Source organism: Drosophila mauritiana, chromosome 2R (assembly GCF_004382145.1).
Source record: "Drosophila mauritiana strain mau12 chromosome 2R, ASM438214v1, whole genome shotgun sequence".
Taxonomy (NCBI): domain Eukaryota; kingdom Metazoa; phylum Arthropoda; class Insecta; order Diptera; family Drosophilidae; genus Drosophila; species Drosophila mauritiana.
The window spans coordinates 13,073,459-13,093,918 of record NC_046668.1 but is presented as its reverse complement, the minus strand read 5'-3'; the positions used below and the strand labels follow the sequence as shown (position 1 = coordinate 13,093,918).

General features: G+C 44.2%; 4 protein-coding genes across 8 annotated transcripts in view; 3 read left to right on the top strand and 1 right to left on the bottom strand.

Moving 5' to 3' along the window:
• LOC117135931 overlaps positions 1–17,094 on the top strand; it is a 50,672-nt gene extending 33,578 nt beyond the window's left edge. The window contains exons 2-6 of the mRNA XM_033296504.1: positions 4,001–4,431; positions 5,029–5,250; positions 8,562–8,791; positions 15,695–16,117; positions 16,406–17,094. Coding sequence (XP_033152395.1) covers positions 4,001–4,431; positions 5,029–5,250; positions 8,562–8,791; positions 15,695–16,117; positions 16,406–16,424 — 1,325 coding nt within the window. The 3' untranslated portion in view covers positions 16,425–17,094. The remainder of the gene's footprint in view (positions 1–4,000; positions 4,432–5,028; positions 5,251–8,561; positions 8,792–15,694; positions 16,118–16,405) is intronic.
• Positions 10,594–13,580, top strand: LOC117135930 (titin). Its single transcript, XM_033296503.1, has 2 exons — positions 10,594–13,436; positions 13,512–13,580. The coding sequence occupies exon 1, from the start codon at positions 10,615–10,617 to the stop codon at positions 13,408–13,410; it is 2,796 nt and encodes a 931-aa protein (XP_033152394.1). The 5' UTR covers positions 10,594–10,614; the 3' UTR covers positions 13,411–13,436; positions 13,512–13,580.
• Positions 13,530–14,246, top strand: LOC117135932 (neural Wiskott-Aldrich syndrome protein). Its single transcript, XM_033296505.1, has one exon. It carries the CDS (start codon positions 13,705–13,707, stop codon positions 14,026–14,028), a length of 324 nt encoding a protein of 107 aa, XP_033152396.1. The 5' UTR covers positions 13,530–13,704; the 3' UTR covers positions 14,029–14,246.
• Positions 17,095–17,142: 48 nt separating the features above from the next.
• On the bottom strand, positions 17,143–20,346 carry LOC117135929 (monocarboxylate transporter 9). 5 transcript variants are annotated; one of them, XM_033296497.1, is made up of 7 exons: positions 20,300–20,346; positions 19,659–20,239; positions 19,248–19,498; positions 18,843–19,179; positions 18,179–18,798; positions 17,625–18,117; positions 17,143–17,560 (listed from the first exon to the last, which is right to left on the bottom strand). In XM_033296497.1, exons 1-7 carry the CDS (start codon positions 20,320–20,322, stop codon positions 17,304–17,306), a joined length of 2,562 nt encoding a protein of 853 aa, XP_033152388.1. In that variant the 5' UTR covers positions 20,323–20,346; the 3' UTR covers positions 17,143–17,303. The 5 variants fall into 5 exon arrangements, with proteins under 5 accessions (XP_033152388.1, XP_033152389.1, XP_033152390.1 ...); XM_033296498.1 differs by having other exon boundaries at positions 18,179–18,792; XM_033296499.1 differs by having other exon boundaries at positions 18,179–18,783.
• Positions 20,347–20,460: the final 114 nt, after the last annotated feature.

Here is a 20,460-nt window from a genome sequence, read left to right as displayed (position 1 = left end):
GCGGGGCCAACGGGGCGTATGCGCAATGTCTTTTCATTCGAATGCTAACTGAAATTTATGGAGCATACGTGGCATGCATTTATATTACGTGCCGTGCCGTGAGTCCTGCTTGGCAGTAATTTCCGGCAGCTTCGTGGCTGTTTTTGGCTTTTAATGTGCATAATTAAGCATTAATTACGCCCCCACCATCCATCGCAATAACCCAGAAATGGTTGTTTTTACAGCGCCCATTTATTTGGACGCCCCGGAAATTCCGCCCCACAGATGTGGGGGACATGGGAACTCAAACCGCGTCACCATATCGGGAAACCATTTGCACAATTTAAGCATTTAATTGCAAATTTATTATGCTTATTCTGTGGCCATTCTGTAATTGATTGACCGTTGCGTTTGGTTTATATATGTATGTATGTATATGTACATTCTATTTTGTGGATTTGTCTGGGAAAGCGAAAGCAGCTGAAGGTGAACAGCTGTGGTCTGCTGACCTTTATTGCTGTGTAGAACAGGCAAATCCTGTTGCTTTTCGAGACTTGTCAGCTTACAGATAGAATTCTTCATGGGTATAATATTCTATTCCCATGCACTTTATATATGTTTCTATACACTTTTTTTTAAAATTAAAGTTTAGGGGTAATTTTTAACTTATTAAAAATATATACGTTTCTCATCTTATAAAATCAGAGTTAACAATTTCAAGGTCACAGTTTGATGTCTTACTGAAACAAAATTTAAATTCATTTCCTAGCACATTCTGAATATACATTTGATTCACAGTTGGCTTATCTTACTTTGTCTTTAGCACAACTTAAAATAGTTCTTTAATTCATATCATATCAGCAATTTTTCAATGCATTCCATCGGCCGTGGCATTCCTCGCTCGCCTTCTTGCAGTATCGATTTTTTTGAGATTTTGATAGATCCTTCCACGCCACCGCTGCCTTTGAAATGATAACTCTTATCCAAGAGACAGGCAACAAAGAACGGCAAAATGCCTGTATCGGGAACCCCTACTTTATATTTGTGGCATATTATCTCAAGAAAGAAAAGCTTAAATCCTTAAGCCACGATTTCTCTTACGATAATTGGCCACATACATATATAATGTAGGGATTTCCCGATAAAGGTATTTTTCTGGTCTTTGTTGCCTACCTCTTGGATAAGAGTTATCATTTCAAAGGCAGCGGTGGCGTGGAAGGATCTATCAAAATCGCAAAAAAGTCGATACCGCCGGATGGCGTCCGAGGAACGCCACAGACGATGGAATGCATTGCAAAATTGCTGATATGATATAATTTAAAGAACTATTTTAAGTTGTGCTAAAGACAAAGTTGTTGCCTGTATAGCCACGACATGCCGCAGCCGGATGTAAGCCTTAACGGGAAGTCAATGTTGGCCACATTTGCCGATGACGTGTGCGTCACCTACAGGACCCGATGCGAGCACGACGCAGCCGATGGTATCCAGGACTTTGCATACCGGTTCTCGGAATGGGTAAGACGTTGGAGCATTGGCATCAATAGCAGTAAATCCAACAACGTCTGCTATACTTTAAAGCGGAGAACGCCAACGCCCGTCTACATCGAGGAAGCCCCCGTACCACAACCGAATCTGGAATTCTGGATCGCAGACTCACATTTGCCAAGCATGTGACCGACATCAGAAAACGCCTACGTGCCAAGGTGCGAAGCTATCCAACAAGCTGACAATTTACAAACAGATCTTAGCACCAAACTGGAAGTGTGGGTGCCAAATCTGGGGCTTGGCATGCGAGAGCCACATCAAAAGGATCCAGGCTATTCAAAATAAGGTAGCAAGACTCATCACCGGCTGCCAGTGGTTTGTGCGAAACACCACCCTGCACAGAGATCTGAAACTCGCAACGGTATTTGACGAAATAAACCAGCACTCGAGCAGATACCATGACAGGCTGGAGCGCCACAGAAATCGGCTGGCCAGCGCTCTAAACAGATCTCGCCCACCAAGGAGGCTCAACAGAAGGCAACCGAGGGATCTCATTACCCGATCTCCTTTGACAAGGGTCAGCAGAAGCTGACGCTTATCTTAAATCCTATTTGTTATATGTGATTGGTTTGTAATTGTAGTAAAATTACTGTAAATTTGAAAAAGCTAACTATAGTTAGCCGGCGAGCCCAAATGGGCTGAATTAATAGATAAGAAGGACACAAAGGGGCTCCAAGACTTCCCCGTATGCCTTAATAAATAAATTAATAAAAAAAAAAAAAAAGAGTTAATTTATGTCGCTTGAAGTTACAGAGTTTCTACTGTTGTCCTAATTATTCACCTATTGATTTGTCTTCTATGTATGCAAATTGAAAATGTTGTATGTAGCAAAACATGGAAACTTGTTTGGCATATTTGACACAGTTTTCCAGAGTCAATTTATTAGCTCGATTTCTCCGTTCGTCGCCATGCTGGAAAATCTGCTAAAATGGCCAGAAACTTTTCAGAAATTCTCCAGCAGACGCCCTCGCACCATTTTCGGCCACATTTTTCCCCAATCCATTTGACAGCAGTGACCCGAGAGTCGGCTACAGAGCTTGTCAATTACCCAGAGTGCCACCCAGGTGGAGGAAACTATGCCAGCGAATAAATAATATTTCATTTGACATAGTTTCCAGAGTGGAGGGTAAAAATGGAAACGGCTGTGATGAAAGCCAGCGGCAAAGTTGAAAAGGCAGAAATATGCTTTGTAGTTTAGTCATTCATTAGTCGTCGACGCCATCATCGTCACGGCCTGTTGTCAAAGAAGTCCGTCGTCTTACACTCGCAGCAAAACTTGCAAATTAAAAATGCGTCCGCAGAGAGCGGGGAAAACTAATAAATAAGCCGGCAGCACAGCAAAAGCGGAAAGGAAACGAAACGAAATAAAAAAGCGCAAAAGAAAAATATCTCAGAATGAAATGGCAGATGAAAGCGGACAAAGGGGAAAAAGTGGCACAAGTGGCATGTTGCAATGTTAATTGAAGACAAATAAGAGCCGACGGAGAGCCGTTGCGATGCTGTTGAGGCTACTCGATGAGGCCGACTTCCCGAGATCCGCCTCGAAGGACCATGCAAACAAAAAACCGCAGCCCCAACATCAAAGGCCACTGCAGCCGAGGAGAATCTAGACCCTAGACCCCGGACCCTAGTCTAGGTGGCGCTCCATAGTTGCTCCATGCTGCTCTGTGGGTTGTTTCGCGGCTGGGTGGGTGTTCATGTGACACCCAGATGACTTTGAGGCCCAGCGCGAATTGGAGCGCAGCAGTTTTAAATTACTTGCGGTCTTGGCGAAAGGCAAAGAGATAAATATAGGACGGAAGTTTGCTGGTGAAAAAAAAAAACTTTATCCAGGTGCAAATCAAAGAGACGGGGCGCTTTCATGATGAAGTTTTTATTAAAAAAATAGGTTAAAGTAAATAGCTGACGGAAAAAGAGTAATAAATTAAAAGGCAAACATATAACTATATGCTATTTAAACTATTTCTAGTTAGCTTTTTTATTTATTTTCATCTAACTATAGTTATATATTATCCTTATCACTGTCAAGTCACTCGTTTCCCTTAATTTAAAGTACTTCACATCAGCTTTTTGTGCATTTTCCCCTGTCACCTTGCCACACTTCCACTCCCTTCAATTTTACCACACTTTTACAACCGATTAAGTATTTTCCCAATTTCCCATACCGCACCCAGCTGCAATTCCCATGGCAACCATTTAACACTCAGCACTTTGGCTGAAAAAGTGTCGCTTTAATTCGACGCGCAAACGTTGCGTATACGTAATCTGCCACTTAAGTTGACACCATTTCAAACAGTTGAAAAGCACTCGGTGAATCTTGAACGCAGAGAATGGCAAGTGACAACCAGCTGCTAAATTGCAAATATTTGCAAATTTTCAGCATTTCTTTCTGTTTGGCTTCGAAAAGCTCATTAAATTTTAATGACTCGCCACTGATGAGCTCCGTTCTCCCGTTTCCCATCTTTTTCGCCCGCAGGTCGCACCCACAATGCCAACTATGCACTGTACCACATCGGACAACCGGCGACGGCGGCTGTCAAACAGTTTGCGGAATCGGGCCGAACGGATCTGCTGGACAGCAATGCCGGCGAGCAGCAGCAGGTCCAGATGCAGCTGCAGTCGCAGATGCAGACGGGCAAATCCCCATCAGGTGGGATCAGCAGCGGCAGCAGCGGCACCACTAGTTTCAACACCACAGCCGCATCCACAGCCACACCCACTAGTGGTGGTAGTGGTGGCACCACCGCCGAGCGCAGCGTGTTCGATGAGTTCAGCATGCCGGCGATTCCGATGGGCGCCGGACGCAGTGAGGCAAAAGTGTTTGTCGACAGCAATCACAGTCTGGTCTCGCTAATGACACGCATTGTTCCCTCGCCGGACTGGTTCATCGGCGTGGATTCGTTCGAGGTGAGAGCATAAGCCACAAAATCACAGAAAATCACACCGATGAAATTTCTGTTCGATTGTTGCATCTATTGGAGGAGCTATTTTTCCACAATTCATAGGGGGATTTCAAGAACTAGCACTTTTGGCATATGTTGTGGATTTGAATACGTCAACAATTTTTATGATTTTGAAGTCTTTATTTGAGTTTGATTCATCAAAATAATTTAAACAGTGAACGAGAAGGCACTTGCATATTGCCAAGAATTTGCTAATTTGAAATTTCAGTAAATTAAGCCCAATTAATTAATTAACTAAAACAAAATGAAAAAGTCTTCTTTTCAAGTGTGTAAATATTTTACCAAGGTGTTTTTTGTTCGTTTTAATTTTTTAATTTATTAAGTTATAATTAGCTCACTTTTTTTCTATTTCTCTGGCCAGACATTACTTAAGTCAATTAAGAGTTGCAAGTAATTTTGGCCTGAGGCCCTCTGTTCATCATATTACATTCCTTTGTGGCTTAAAATTTACATTTATGATTTTAAGCACAATCGCTTTAAGAATTTAACAAAAATGCTTTCGCAGTTACCTAAAACTTCTTTGAATACCCACATCTTTTAGCTCTGCGTGGGTGGCTCCTGGATCGATACGGTGACCGTTGAGCTGGATCCTTTGGATGCGGGCACGGATAATGGCTTTACCTTCACGGCGCCCAACTGGCCAACAGCACCTCAGGGCGTCATCTATCGGATCACCTCGCGTTATCCTGGACATCCTGCGGGTAGCTTTTATTATCCGAAGAGCAAGCGATTGCCGCCCATCGCCACGTTCCAGTTTATCAAGGTGAGTGGACGCCAAACGATCCCCGGATCCCCGAATTCCCGCTGCAAATGGAAAAGGTTAAACAAGTTAATTAACAGCAAATTAGCAGTCGAAATGCCTTTTTCCCAACAATTCACACCACGCGGGCCACCCTAATGACTTTTTCCAAAAAAACCAAAAAAAAAAAGAAAAAACCAGTGCGAAAAAATCAAAGTGCTAATGAGCCATTAGCATTACAATGGCGTCAACAGCGTCTACCACATTCGCACAAACGCACACACATAAACAAACCAGCCACTTTTCTCGCCATGCAAACATGTGTAATGGCTGTGCGTGTCTCTGTGTGTGTGTTGGTATATCTGTGTGTGTGAGTGCGAGATGGTGTGCGTGTAAAGGGCGTATTCCCTTGGCTGCGTGTTAATGCGCTTTATAAATCAGTTGAGTTCACAGCTTGGATCGCGAGGAAAAAACGGTACGCACGAAATACGAAATGGCCAACGGAAAAAATACCGGAAATAATGATAATTACCTTATAATTATTTGGGCCAGAATACCACGGGGCATGCAGAAATGTGCTAAGAGCAAATGTAAACAAATTAAAGCAGTTTGACAGTCACGGGCATAGAAATTAATTTTATGGCTTTTTATAGCACACATTTGGGGGCCATTGAATGTGAGCAATTAGCTTAAATAGGTGTCGAATTATAATTCATGGGATTAAATATGACAGTTATGGAAATTATTTCAAATTCTATAAAATTGGTAAATATTTTTGAAAATGTTATTGAATTTAAAATGATGGCGCCAGAAAATGAGGTTATTGAAATAATCGCGTTTTGAAATTTATTACCATTTTAATAGTATTTCATAGTTGATTTTAATGTGCATATAAAGGAGATATTGAATTGGAATTTGTAGCTATGCTAATTATTTGCAAGCTAATAGCGATATTAGCTGAGTTTTATAACGAAAATTAGTTATATAAAAACTCGACTAAAAAATATATGCAAATTATGAATTTATGACTGCACATTATATAATTGAAAATAAACGTGGTTCAATTATTCTAAGCACAGGGGAAAATATCCGTTGCTGATGGAAACACCGAAACATGTCCTGCATTATCCTTATGGAGGCGGCACAGCCGTTTGTGCCATTGTTTTCAAGCGCTGCAATAAACATTATTCTGCACTCCTTAATAAATGCCAATCCATTAGGCCCGCCAGACACAAAGGACAAAGCCAAAGGACCTCAGCCAAACGGCGCTGCAACAAAGAACCCTCGACGGCAGTAAAAACGCCCCAAACAGAGCGAAATGGCAATAGCCAGAGTCAGAGCAGGACGGGTGGCTATTGGAGCATTGTAATTATATTGCTGGACATCCAAGACATCCAGAAAGTGGCGCACTTACGGCTACAATGCCTTGGGTCGCTCATCAAAATTGCTTTTATGTGTGGCCCAAGGAAGCGCACATAAAATTTATGCCTCGGGCTTCACGTCCATTGCTCCCCTATTGCTCCCCCATTGCTCCCCCTGTGCTCCCCCATTGCTCCTCCATTGCTCCCCAATTTCTCCCCCTTTTTGGCCAGTCCATCGCCAGATGTTTCGACTACGTTTGCATAGTTTATTTCGCAGGGGCACTTTATGTATAGATATATATATATAGAAGGGGCAATTGCTACGTGGACATGGGCGAGTGGGCGTGGCTGCCCACTGTACGTGCGGTCATTATTCTTTATTTGTTGCTGCTGCTCGCCATGCAGCTCGTATTATTGTAACGCCTTTTTGACACTACTAATTTTAGTTTTATTTTCTAGGCTTTTCTCGGAGTGGGCGTGTTGAAGCCACTACTCTTTTGGTGTGCGTTTTTGGTAGGCTACATTAGCTGTGTGGTATACGCTGGTATAAGAATTCAAGCAGGCATACATTATTAACCGATTTAGCTGCTAGTTACATTAATTATTACCAATTTAGCTTGGAATTGATTTTATTGTTTGCAAGTTCTAAGGAAATATCCGAATTTATTATAAAATCCAATTAGGCCTTAGCTAAAGTTTATTATATTTACCATCTAAAAATTGCGCCTTAAGTGCTAAGCAGACCTTTATGTTTTCCTCAAAACTGCTTCCCCAGGGCAAAGAAAGTTCGCATTGGCTAAACGAAAAGCCTGTCATTTTATTAGTGTCCAAAACGCCCAAGGCTGCCGACTTTTGTTTATGGCCAACAGAATGGAAAGTTATTTACTTATATGCGTTATTTTATGGCCAGCACATGTCCAAGGTCCTGGTGTAATTATGTGTTGATTTGCTTCCTCCGAATCGCCCAACAGCCAAGGGGTAGTTGGGTAGTTAAATTCTTAAATTCTGAGGCTCGAGACCGAATTGCTGGAATATTTGTGTGTCATTTAGTGAATGGCAAAAGGCACGTAATCTCGGCAGCCGGGAATGCTGAGGGTTTTCACTCGCCGTCTGGGTAATCCACAAGGAATTTCACAGTTTTTCCAGCCGCCACCCCCCCCCCCTTCCCCTCCCGCGCTCTAGCTTTTTGTGTGTGCTGGATTATTGTGTATTTTAATGCCACTAAAGCAACACGCGTCTCTCCGCCATTGTTTTGATTTTTTTTCCTGGATTTTTTCGCTTGTGTTTTTTTTTGTAGTGCCTTAGATTTCTTTTTTATTTTTTTTGTATTTTTTCATTGTGGTTTCTGGCGCCGCTGTCGACGCATTTGCAGAATGTAGAATGTAGGTACCAAAAGGTAGACCAAGATAAGCCAGCAAAAAAAGCGGAGGGGTCTACAATAACAATGCGTATTGTATAAGGAAAATGACAGCGGCCCAAACAAATAAATTAAAATGCGCGACAGCGCACCAAACAAAGTTTTTCATACCCTCGAAGTGTCAGTGGGTTGTGGGGAATATGGGTGCGAAGGACACTTTGGTCGGTGGATTGATTGTATGTTAGAAGAAGAACTTAAAGTCGTCTTGGTTTTGTTGGCTCTTCTGTGCTTTTAAATGCTCACTAAGACTAGTTTTTGCAAAAAGAGCAAATCCCAAGCAAATCTAGACTGGCGTTTAATACCCTCAGATTCCATAGAGTTTCGTGGCCATTTCATACCGCTGCTGGTCCCCCTGTGGCTGTGTCAATATTTGCCACAAATTGAAATTAGCAGCGCGTTAAGAGCACCTGTACTCCCGGTCCTTGGTTGCTCGGCATTCCGCATCCTGTACACGGAGTTGCTGATGCCGGGCACATAATCCCCGTAAATTAATATGCCGCACATGTGTCTGGAACCGAGGGACTAACATTCCGCCCCCTTGGGCATCCTATTTGCAGCTGAAGGAGTACGAGCTGAGCGAGGTGTTCAACATTGCCGAGGACGATCGCAAGTACGAGACGGTCCAGACCCAGACCCACCTGGACGCGGAGCACAATCACGTGGAGATGAACAACGAGTTGTCCGCCAGCATCGAACGGGAGCGACAAACGGAACAGCAGCAGTTGCAGCAGAACGACGACGAGAGGCAGCGCATCCGGTCCCAGCTGTTGGCCAAAATGAATCCCATGTAAGTGCTCCAAATGTGCCATAAGCTATGCTAAAAGCGCTGAGAAAAAATTAAAGGAAAATGAAGAGCATATTGTAGAAATGTAATTTAGCTAAAGATAAACTTTTAATAGCGTAAATATTCCACAAACTAACACTAATAAAAGTCAACCAAATAAGCTTATGTTGGAGTTGCAAACTTTTTGATATTGCAATTCGCATTATGCAACATTTTGGGTTAGCAAACAATTTTGAGTCAAAGGGATTTTCAGTTGGCTTTACAATTTACCATTTTTTAACTCTATTTGTATTAAAATAAGTGGAATATAGTTTTATAGATATTAATATGGTTTATATGTAAGCATTTTTTAGCTTAATAGTTCAAGGCTTTCCGGTCTCTAGGTCGAATGATAAGCCTCCAAAATAAGTAAAACGAGTCATTCTGTAGAGCCCATTATAAACACGACGAAAATTGGTTATCTTTTAAGTATCGATTGACAAAAACAAATGATTAATTAATAGATATCGCCGAGTTTCCTCGCCACTACCCATTGCCAGACTGCTGAGAATACCTGAAAACTAGAAACCGTTGCCATTCGACAGCTTTAACTGTTTCAGGCCAAGTGTAAGCCTTAAATGGCACGTTTCGTATACGTAATCTGTTTTGGAGTGCAGAGAGCGCTTCAATTGGCCCTATTTAACATATGCGTAGAGTGCTTTCCACTAACTCAAGACCAACTACTTTCAACACTCCTCCGTCTACATATGCATTCACATATTTAAAGCAACGTGCCAAGCCCCGAGCTGTTGGAAAAACAAGCAAGTGGGTTGGTGGGTGGTTTTGGTTGGAAGGCAAGGGAAAACAGCTTTCTGGCACACTTCAAAGCACATTACACCACTTTGGAGGCGTCGGGTGTGGCCCAGAACTAAAGACCGAAAGAGCCGAGGGAGAGTCACCCGAGTGGCACGTACCTGGGTAATGCTGCATCTTTAAAAAGCCGCCCAATTCCTCGGATCTCACAAAACTCCGGTCGGGGAGAAACTACAACTAATCCCTGCTAACAGTTCCAGTCTCATCCACATCCACATCTACATCCTCATCCGCATTCCCTTCAGCGCTCGCTGTCTATTTTCGTGCCACTTTTGGCCAAAGCTGCTGGAGTGGATTTTGGCACCATTGGCACTGGTAACCTGCATATTTAATGACAATCCCCACCAGCCAGCGGGACGTGTTCGAGTGCCAAGAGCCTGCGAGTGGGCGTTGTCGACTGACCCCACTTTTCCTGGCACTCTGACAGGGTTGGAAACAAAGGCCGGAGACCCCGACGGATATCAGTTGGGGCTGCCAAATGTGCGGAATACTCGGACCAGTTTGAAAGTAATTACTATCTTATCGAATGCCATGTCGCGGGTGGCCTATAAAAGTAGAGGAATTGCCGGCAATCGGGCAAAGAGTTAAGTGCCAGCAACATGTCCGGAATTCCGCCAGCCACCTTCACCGTAATCGCAGGTAGTGCAGCCCACAATCAGCGTCGCAAGAATCAGAATCGGGAACATAGCCAGCAGAAGAATTCGACCAGTGAGCATATGGAATTCGCTGTCTAAATGCGATCAACCTTAACATAAACCTTAACAATTTCCAGAGACTGAACCACAACAGGCGGGGTCGAAGACAAATAGTTGCCGCATTGCTTAGATATAGTAACTATCTTATCTGTACAAGGATTTAACGCATGAAAATACATTTCCCATGACATAAACACCGAGTATAAATGGGCCGAACAAAGCATTTGGGGTTTCAGTTAATGGCCCAAACGAAAACGAGACGGAATAATTATCGACAAAATGAAAACGACAATCGTGGAGGAGAGGAGTGTGAATGAAACGATAGAAACAATAGCCACGAGCAGTGGCTCCGTCCAGGAGACCATCGAGATTGTGAATATCGATGGATCTGTAGCACCGAAGCACCGTCACCATCATCACCATCACAGACATCACCATCACCACGAAAGGCAGGAGAATGTTGAAGTTGTGGCGACAGAGGAAGTGATTCTTGTGGAGAATGCACCGAAATCAAGGAAGCATCACCATCACAAGCAAAGGACTTCTCCACCACCACCCCTGCCGCAAACCTCACCACCATTCCTGACCCCCACTGAAGAGGTGGGTCTCAATGTGGTGTGGGAACCCCAGGCCTTTTGGAACCAGTCCTCACCCAATCCCTCCACTGATCTAGATCTCTCCCCGGATAACGAGGTTGTCGATGTAGAGGAGAATATGGATACTACTTCAGCTTCCGATGAATTCACCACTGTTGTTTGGCAATCGGAGACAAAGGAGTCTATTAGGGAAACCCAGAAGCACACTAGAGTGGTGGAGGAGGAAATAATAATTGATCAATTGGACCCACCACCGTATGCACCACCTGCACTACAAGTGCAGACAGGATTCTTCCCAGTGGCTCAACAGCCCCCACTTTCACCCATCGCAGAATTGGTGCAAACAGATGTGGTGGTGGAATCGGTGGATCCTCCACTGCCACCAACAGGTTACATTCCTAGAATCAATCTAAAGCCAACGGAAACTATTGTCGAGAGTGTCGAGGTCATCGTTCCCGCTCAAATTCAACAAGAGCCGGAGTTTATTCCGCAGCCGGGATTTGTGGCCAGAATTGTGGAGAATATAGAAGTTGCTGCAGCATCTAATTCTTCACTGGTTCCACCTCAAAAGAGTTATTATCCTCGGTCAGGTTTGGTGGAGACTTTGGTGGAGGATATCGAAGTGGTAAAGGATGACGCTCCTGTTCAGAGTGGTTATATTCCCGGAAATGTTGAAGTGAAATCGATTGTGGAAAATATAGATGCTGATTCTCCTTTTCTTCTCCCTGCCAATGGATTCGATACTGATGAGTCCATTGTGGAAAACATTGAAGTCTCGACAGAAGTAGATGATTCTCCATTTCTGCTTCCAGTTGATGGCTTTGACTCTGAACCAGTCTATGTGGAATCGATTATTGAAAATATAGAAGTCCCACCATCTCAACCTGTCCTGCAAATATCGGATCAAAGTGTTGTTCCTGCAGGCTTTGTCGAGTCTGCGGTGGAAAACATACAAGTCATAGAAACGGAAGATTCCCCATTCCTGCTACCCACTGAAAATGACTATACTCCTCAGGCAGGCAATGTGGAATCAATAATAGAAACTATAGAAGTAACTACGGAAGTGGAACCCACATTAAGACCATCAACACAAATTGATAATCTACCTCGATCTGGTTTCGTGGAATCCATTGTAGAAAACATTGAAGTCACTAATGAGGTTGATCCCCCACAGCCTGCACTTCCAAGTGATGTGGTCACTCAGAGTGGTCTAGTAGAATCGATAGTGGAAAACATAGAAGTCACAGAAATAGTGGATACACAAGCTCCGGCTCCAGCACAAACTGGATTTGTGGAGTCGGTAGTGGAACGTATAGATGTCACGGAAGAAGTTGAACCTCCAATGCGACCACCTCTTCCGCTCAGCTATCCTCCTCGTTCAGGATTCGTAGAATCGATCGTGGAGAATATAGAAGTCGAACAGGTTACTCCTCCTTATCAACCTCCCCAGCAAATCGACATTGTTCCTCAAACAGGTTTTGTAGAAACATTTGTAGAGGATATTGAAATCAAAGAATCTGTGCTACCGCCAATACAAAATGGATATGCACCCCAAGGAGGAGTAGTTGAAACAATTGTCGAAGAAGTAGAAGTCGTACCCGATCCTCCACGTCAATCCATAGTGACAACCGATTATATGCCCCGTGCAAGTTTGGTTCAAGAACTGGTTGTGGAATCACTTGAGGTTACACCAACATCATCGCCTCCACCCGAACAATTTCCCTTCATTTCCAGAGAGAGCCTAATCGTACCTGATGATTACGTGGAGGTGGAAGAAGTCACCCCTTATAACACGGCACCTCATAGTCCAATAGTGGAAGTGGAAAGATTGAGCGAAGCCGAGGCTTATGTGGAGATTATTGAAGTTACACCAGTTAATACTCCACCAAGTAGTCCCCCACCCCAGAGGCCCATTGAAGTGGGTTTCCTCCCCAGACCCAGCTTAGCCGAAACGGCGGTGGTTGTGGAATCAGTGGAGGTAACTCCAACTCCTACACCGCCACCAAGCCCAGCACTGAAACTCATAATACCACCGTCGAATCCGATTCCATCGGAGGTGATTGTGGAGTCAGTGGATGTCACACCAGTACCATCTCCACCCTTCAAGCCACCAGCGAAGACACTTAATAATTTCATTCTAACTGATCTGGTCATCGACGATCCCCCATTCGTAGAAGTGGTGGAAAGGGAAGTGGTTGTGGAGTCCGCAAACAATGGCCAAGTCACTGAGGTTATTGAAGTCACGGAAGAGATCATACAACCTGTCACACCCATCGGAACTGTCTTAGTGGGTGAAGTGTCCGAGCAAAACAGCGACAAATTTGGCAAGCGTTATTCCCTAAGTGCGGCACTGGCTGATGGACAGCAGCAGGAGCAGGGAAAGCCGGAAACGAACCAGTCACCACCGATCCAAAAACGAGATAAACCCACCGAACCACCGAAGCGTAGATGTTGCCAGTGTAAATGCATCATTTCCTAAAGCAGAGGTCAGGGGCTTTCCCCAAGGCAAGTGAATCAGTACCAAACCATATCATACCTTAGAAATCTTATCAATAACTAACTGGGTGTTTTTCTTATCAGCCTGGGAATGTAAGCTCCGCCTATCGCATATCTAATCAGGGAAAACAGAAGCCCCCCAAAAAATCACAGTAATTGATAGTTAATTACCGGCGGACACTCGAGGAAATAGCGTAGATAAGTGGCCAACTCAAGAACCCCAATCGACCCGAAAGTGCTGGTCAGTCAGTCAGTCAGTAGTTAGCCATCGGTCGAGATGCCACCCCCAGGACGCGGATACGGAGGACCACCTCCACGGGGTCCCGGAATCGCCTACGGACCACCGCCACCCCGAGTGAATGTCGGCATCAATATCGGCGGACCACCGCGTCCGCCGCCCATCGGCGTGGGCATCGGCTTTGCTCCGCCACCCGTGGTGGTTGCACCACCGCCACCAACAGTGATCGTCGGAGCACCACCCCCACCGCCCATGGTCGTGATGCCACCGCCACGGCCCACCGTTGTGGTGGGTGGCCAGGCTCCGGTGGCCACTGTGTATGCCCAGCCGCAGGGAGAGGTTTTCTGCTGCACGATTCTCTGACGGAAAATAGGAAATGAAAAACTGTGCTGCTGTATAGAATTATTCACTACGTGTATATATATGCCTTAAATAAGTAAAATAAAATAGTTAACTCATAGAAAAGCCCACAGATCATGTTCGATTCAATTTGAAAATGGCTTAAAAGACATATTAATGCTATCAAAAATCATTGTCAAGTGTGTTATTTTAATTTTTGAAGTGTGAACCAATGAAAGTATTAATAAAATGAATGCAAACCATAATTGTATGTTTCCACCGATTGCGTAAATATAATTAACTGCTCCCCTGACGATTTTCCCATTGCATTCGACCGATGCAAATATTAAATAATCACATTGAAGCATGACAAATTTCAAACAATTGTATGTTTTAAGTATGCAATTTGAGCAAACCAATTATAATATTAATATCAATTTGCCATAGCTTTCCGATTGGGAAAACTAATTCACTTCGGGCCGGAGAGCAATTTCATCGTCACATGTCCAAAGGCTGACTCACAGTCAGTTTGTCGAGCACAGGAAATGCAAATTGCGCCTCAAACAACTTTTACTTAATACATTTTGATGTGCTCATCTAACGGTAATTGCCGTGAACATGATCGAAGCAAATTGTCGCTAATAACTTCCATGTTCCCAGGAAGAAAAGTCGACAGAAACTCCAGGCAGGCAGGCCGAGGCAAAAGGAAAAGGGAATTTGAGTATGGAAAATGCTGTATGTAATTTCAATTTGAGAATTTTCCTCATTATTTTCGTTGGGCCCATGGCGCTCGGCGCCTTCTCTGGGTATTTCAATATTTTTGCCAATTTATTTGCGCTCCTCCAACCGCCGCCCCGTTTTGCTCGCCAGAGTTGAGTTTCTGTGCCTGTTCGTCTGCCTTTTGATTTTTTATTATTATTTGCGCGATTTTGCACGCGGCGTGTGTATGCAAATAAACGAAAAACTGCAGGAAACAAAACACGGAAGTTGCCCAGGAAGGAAGGCAGGAAGGAAGGAAGCCAGGCAGCGCCACAGCCAAACGTCGTCTGCGAAATGGGAACTTCGGGGGACTGTGGTTCGCGCGTGGGTCCTCCTCCAAAAAGAAAAAAAAAAAAGAAACATAAAAAATAACCTCTTGGGTTCCATGGCATAGGGGTCTCCGATTTCGCGTTCCGGGCTTTTTGGACTCTTTGGGCTCTCCGTCTGTCAGCCAGCAACACGGCACGAGGGCTGGCTGGCAAAAGGCAAATTTAAATTGAAATTTTCCACAGTTGATGTGCTGAAATAACAAACGTGAGCAGCCAGCGAGCACACCTTTGAAAATGGAAGAGGCGGAGGCGCACGGGTCGTATGTGTAATGTGGCAGTCTTTTAGCGTCAGCAAGTTAAGCTACTCTAGTAAAGCAAATCATGAAGGTGGAATATATATAGCTGAGCTAAACCCTACAATGAAAATGCTGTGCAATTCGAAGATTACGAAAATATAACGTTAATTAAGAAACTCTAATTTAGAAACAACATTTAGGATTAAATGGCTAATGTTATCAATTCACATTACATATTGTAACTGCTTGGCTCGCACCAAGTATAGTAAAATTAGTATAATTTGCCTAATTTAATAACATGCTGTCTTATTAATTCAAATTTTATCATCCAAGCCTAACATGACCCTTCACATTTTGCACTTGCAGCTACGGCAGCAACAACAGCCTGCAGCCGGCACCTGGTCAGGTGGTCAGTGTGGTGCCGAAGAACGACAAGCATGCGATCCTGCAGAGCATCGCCAGCAGCTATCGGCGTGCCGCAGATGCCAGCGATGCAAACGCCTCCAACCCGACACCATCCGCGGTTGGTGGTGGCAAGGCCGGTGGTACGTTGGGTGGTGGTGCTGCCACCCGCAGGCGGAGCTCCGCGCAGCGTCGCCGTGATTGCCGCGTGAGCCACTGGTCCGAGTGGACGGCCTGCAGCAAAAGCTGCGGCGTCGGCGAGATGCATCGCTACCGCAAGGTCATAAAGCACGGCAAGAGGGGCGGACGACAGTGCCCGGCGCTCCAGCAGTCCAAGTGGTGCGGCACCGAGCGCAACTGTCACGGGTCGCAGACCTATTTTAATTGGTGAGTGTGCCCCGCCGCGGAAAACTCAATCAAATTAGACTTGCACTGCAAACAATTTCAGTTCATTTAATTAATTAAATGGGAATTTAATTCAATTGCACATTTATTAAAAAATATATACACAAATATTTGATTTTTATTGCGAGCAATCGAAAAGGGGAAGTCTTTTGTTTTTAGATAGATAACACAAAAAATCCATAATAGATTGATAAGCTATATTTTTTTGTTCTTTGACTCATCCCACAAGTATATACAAATAAAATACACATATGTTCGATTCGATTTCAGGTCCGATTCCGACACATGAACGAGCCACTTGGCGGAGGCACAGGCGATATAAATATAATTTTAATTTAAGGCGTAAGAATTGCTTTTTCTGTGTGAACAAGAAAGACCAGCCAGGCCGTTAGGAGTGTGGATCATCCCGCAAGGAGATTTTTATTTAACTTAACATTATCAAATGACATTGGTTTTAACGCAGACGGCAGAGACTTCAATTAAAAATGGATTAAGTTAGAGGCGACGATGGGGAAGACTACTGACAATATTAAAAACACAAGAAAGATTTAGACACAGGACACAGAGGATTGGAGTCATTCGTCCTTGCGGATGTCGATTCAAACATTCTTATGTTTATGTGTTCACATTGATTTATATATTGTTTTTTCGTTGCTTTAGCTCTAAATAATATGTAAAAAAAAATCATCATAAAATATAAAAAATGAAGAAAAAAAAACATTGAACAGTAGACGTACAAAGTTTAGAAAGCAAATCAAAGTAAACAAGAAGCGTGAAAATTTGCATACCCAAACAAGGAAAAATGGAAACAAAACCAAATGAAAAACCAAACACAGCACACTTGAACCTATAAGCGTGGAGCCAAAGTGTGTTGTTCAGCAACTAAGCTAATATTAGATGTAAACTAAGCTAACTAATAACTTAAAATGGATTGCAATAAAAGTCAACCCCAAAAAGAACTCACTTGAATTGAAATTATATTGAAAATAAATCTTTAATTAGGAGGAAGTAATAGTTAAAGACGTTGGTCAGTTAACAATTACATGCAGAATTTGGAACAAGGACCAGTAAAAAAAGTCATAAAAATGCCTAAACTATTAGTTGTAAGACAATCCCGAGTTCCAAGCAGGACAACCAATAAATATTGCAATTCCAACAGTCCGATTCCTCATTTTGCCATCCTGTTGCGACATTTGATAAGCGCGGGCAGCAGAAGTTTCAGACATCCGGACATTACGAGGCATAATCCCGCAAAGCAAAAGGCAGCAGAATAGTTTCCCGTGATGCCTATCAATTTACCGGCAATTGTAGTCCCAATAAAGGCGCCCATTCCCATGGCCAATGAGGTAATCCCAAAAGCGTTGGTCAGTTTTGAAAGTCCCAGATATTTAACGTATATTAGACCTCTCAGTGTGGAATAAACAGCTATGATATGGAAATGAAACAAGGTAATATTGTAAACTTATGTAAGGTAAGTAAATGTACACACCTGGCGCTACAGCATAGGAGAAGCCGTACAGAAACTGAAACCAAATCAAGTTCTCTCCGTAGAAGGCGCTAATCAAAACGGAAAACCCACCGAAAACTAGACCGCAGCCACAAAGTCCGAGGGTCCAGGTGCGCCTTTTGTAAGCGAGGATGCCAAGTATGTTCCTCATCACAAGGTTACTAATTCCGATAATGGGACCGATCATACGGGCATATTCGATGGGAATCGTGGTTCGTGCAGACGAGTAAACAAAGGGTATATTAAAGCCCATCGGGAACAGAAAGGCGGAGGCCACCAGAATCTTGAACTCAAACTGTTTCAGCAGACGGTAGTCGAATAGCTTGAGCAGAGTGAGCATAAACCGGCTATTCCTGCAGGAATTTTGCTTTTTCGTATTCTCGTTAGACCATCTTCGTTCCTTATGAACTCTAGAAACTCTATCGGATTCATCATCCAAATGAATGTTCTTGATGCCATAGTTCACTTGCTGGGTCTACGTGAAAGGTGGTGGTGTTCTTAAATTGAAGCGATTTTATTCTTAATGCAACACTTACGTTCTTATCCGATCCCATTAGGTGGAACTCCTTGCCGTCGAGGTTCTCCGTGCTGCGCGGCTTTTCGTACTCGGCGGGACCCGTATAGAAGAGATCCTCCCGCTCCAGGGGCGCCGGGCGGATGAGCAGATTCTGCTCTTCATCATTTTCGGACTTCTTCCGCCGCCTCCAACAACAGTTCGAGGAGGGGCAGAACTTGGCGCATCCTTTCTTTTTGGGGGGTGGCTCATATGTACTTAGGATACTCTTGCTTCCAGCAGTCAGCGCGGATTGACGTAAATAGTCATGCACGTAGAAGTTTCCGTAATACTCATCCGAGCTGGTTTCCGAAGAACCGGGCAAATGGTACAAGCCCACCTGGGTGGGAGCCACCTCCACGTAGGCGACCACCATCAACAGGATCAACATTATCAGTCCCGCCTGCGTCCGCAGCATGTTTCTCCATCCGATGATTGGCACCAGCCAGCTGTTGAGGAACGTGAAGAGTACTATGCCCGCCCCGCCACCGCTGCAGGAAAATCCATTGGCCATCGGACGGTACCGCTCAAAGTAGTAGCCCACGATCAGCTGCGAACTTGCCCAGATCATGCTCAACGTAATGCCACCTGCGCAGGCTGGTACTATTATTCATCGAATATCGCACAGCAATCTAGAATCAACCTACCAAGGACGCTGTAAAAGAAGATCAGCATGGTCAGGCTGACGCTCCAACTGGATGCCAGTATTGTGGTGGTAGAACACAGGACCCCAGCGATGGCTACCTTTCGGAAGCCAAAACGATTTATCAGGACGGCAGAAAATGCTCCGCTAGTGAAGTAGCAACCAATCTGGACACTGGCCACAAACGAAACCGACGATATGGAGACATCCAGATCCTGAGCAATAGATGGCAATAAGACCCCAATGGTAAATATTATACCATCGATTATCAGCTGGGCGAGGAAGGACAACACCATGATTACCCAGCCGAATCCGCCGTCCGGTGGTATCACCATATAGATCTGTGGATGCCAAGAGTCGTCATTCGTTTCTCAATTCACCACCACAAGAATGCTATTCACTCACTTACAAAAACCATACCGGAGCCAAGTCGTCTTCCACCACGGCTAAAGTCAAAGGATTCCTTCGAATTTCTACTTTCCATGTCCCACGATTGCTTCCGCGTCCGATTTCCGTCGTATTCGCTGAAAGATTCCGGCGATGCGGTATCGGACAACTGTACTGTAGTTACATTGAACGAGAGACCCGATTCCTTTTGATTGTTTTCCTTAAGGACAACATATGAATCCTCGGAATCGTATTTGGGAATCAAGGGGGCTCCTGTAAGAAGGCTACAGTTTTAACTACAAGGAATGCATTTGGTAGGTACCTCAACTTCAAGGAAATGGCTGAAAATGGCTTAGATAATATTCCAATTGCAGGGCAATAAAAAATAAAATAAAATTTACGTAAAAAGGAATCCATCGCTAGGATAACTTACTCTTTTTATAAAACTTTTGCGTTTTGGTAATGAGTGGTTCTGCCCTATCATATTCATCCGTATAGCTAGTGAAGCTCAGCATCCGAGACTCCTCATCTGAGCTCTCAACATATTCATCCTCATTATCCTTGCTAAGTCCACGGGTCCTAGAGTATTTTCTCTCAAATGCCGGTTCCACAAACGGCACCTCAGATATTGGCTCAATTGGCCTAGGCTGTGGAGTTGCTGGCTGGTTTTTCGAAGTCTCAGGCTCTTTTGATGCCCCAAGCATATGGGGATATGTTCTGATAGGCAGCTTGGGAAGAAAAGTAGGATTAAAGCTTTCGTAGAACGAAGGGAACTCCACTTCACTTCCTTGAGACCGACTAAGTGATAAGAATGATGTGCGCCCATTTAGGATATCCGTTGAATCTGTGCCGACGGCCACACTGACCATTTGTGGTCGCGTGTTTCGCGTATCATTGTAATAGATGGATGAGTTTTGAACCGAGATGTCCAGCCTGGACAGAGATTGGGATCTCAAGCTACTTCCACTTGGCTGTGCAGCGGCGGTCTTGTCTTCATTTCGGCTGCTGGGGAAGCTGAAAAACAGAGGGATTTGGTCGGGTTGAGTGCTTTGCTGGGCGAACAGACTCAGTCACCTCCGCCTACGATTCCTGCTCATTTTTCGACTCTGTCGCAGCGTGTTCCTGACATCTTTCACAAATCTCTCTGCGTCTCGACCCGAACCCAATGCACAGTGACTGGCTACGTGTCTGGCTGCAATATGAGAAACCCCAGCAACAGGAACGGGGATTCATGG

Excerpts from the sequence above, each read along its gene's own strand:
- LOC117135930 (XM_033296503.1), top strand. The coding sequence starts at position 10,615 with ATGAAAACGACAATCGTGGAGGAGAGGAGTGTGAATGAAACGATAGAA.
- LOC117135932 (XM_033296505.1), top strand. The coding sequence starts at position 13,705 with ATGCCACCCCCAGGACGCGGATACGGAGGACCACCTCCACGGGGTCCC.
- LOC117135929 (XM_033296497.1), bottom strand. The coding sequence starts at position 20,322 with ATGAGCAGGAATCGTAGGCGGAG. Across the intron at positions 19,499-19,658 it reads GCAAAAGTTTTATAAAAAGA|GAGCCCCCTTGATTCCCAAA; the intron begins GTAAGTTATCCT and ends GCCTTCTTACAG. Across the intron at positions 18,118-18,178 it reads TAATGGGATCGGATAAGAAC|ACCCAGCAAGTGAACTATGG; the intron begins GTAAGTGTTGCA and ends CCTTTCACGTAG.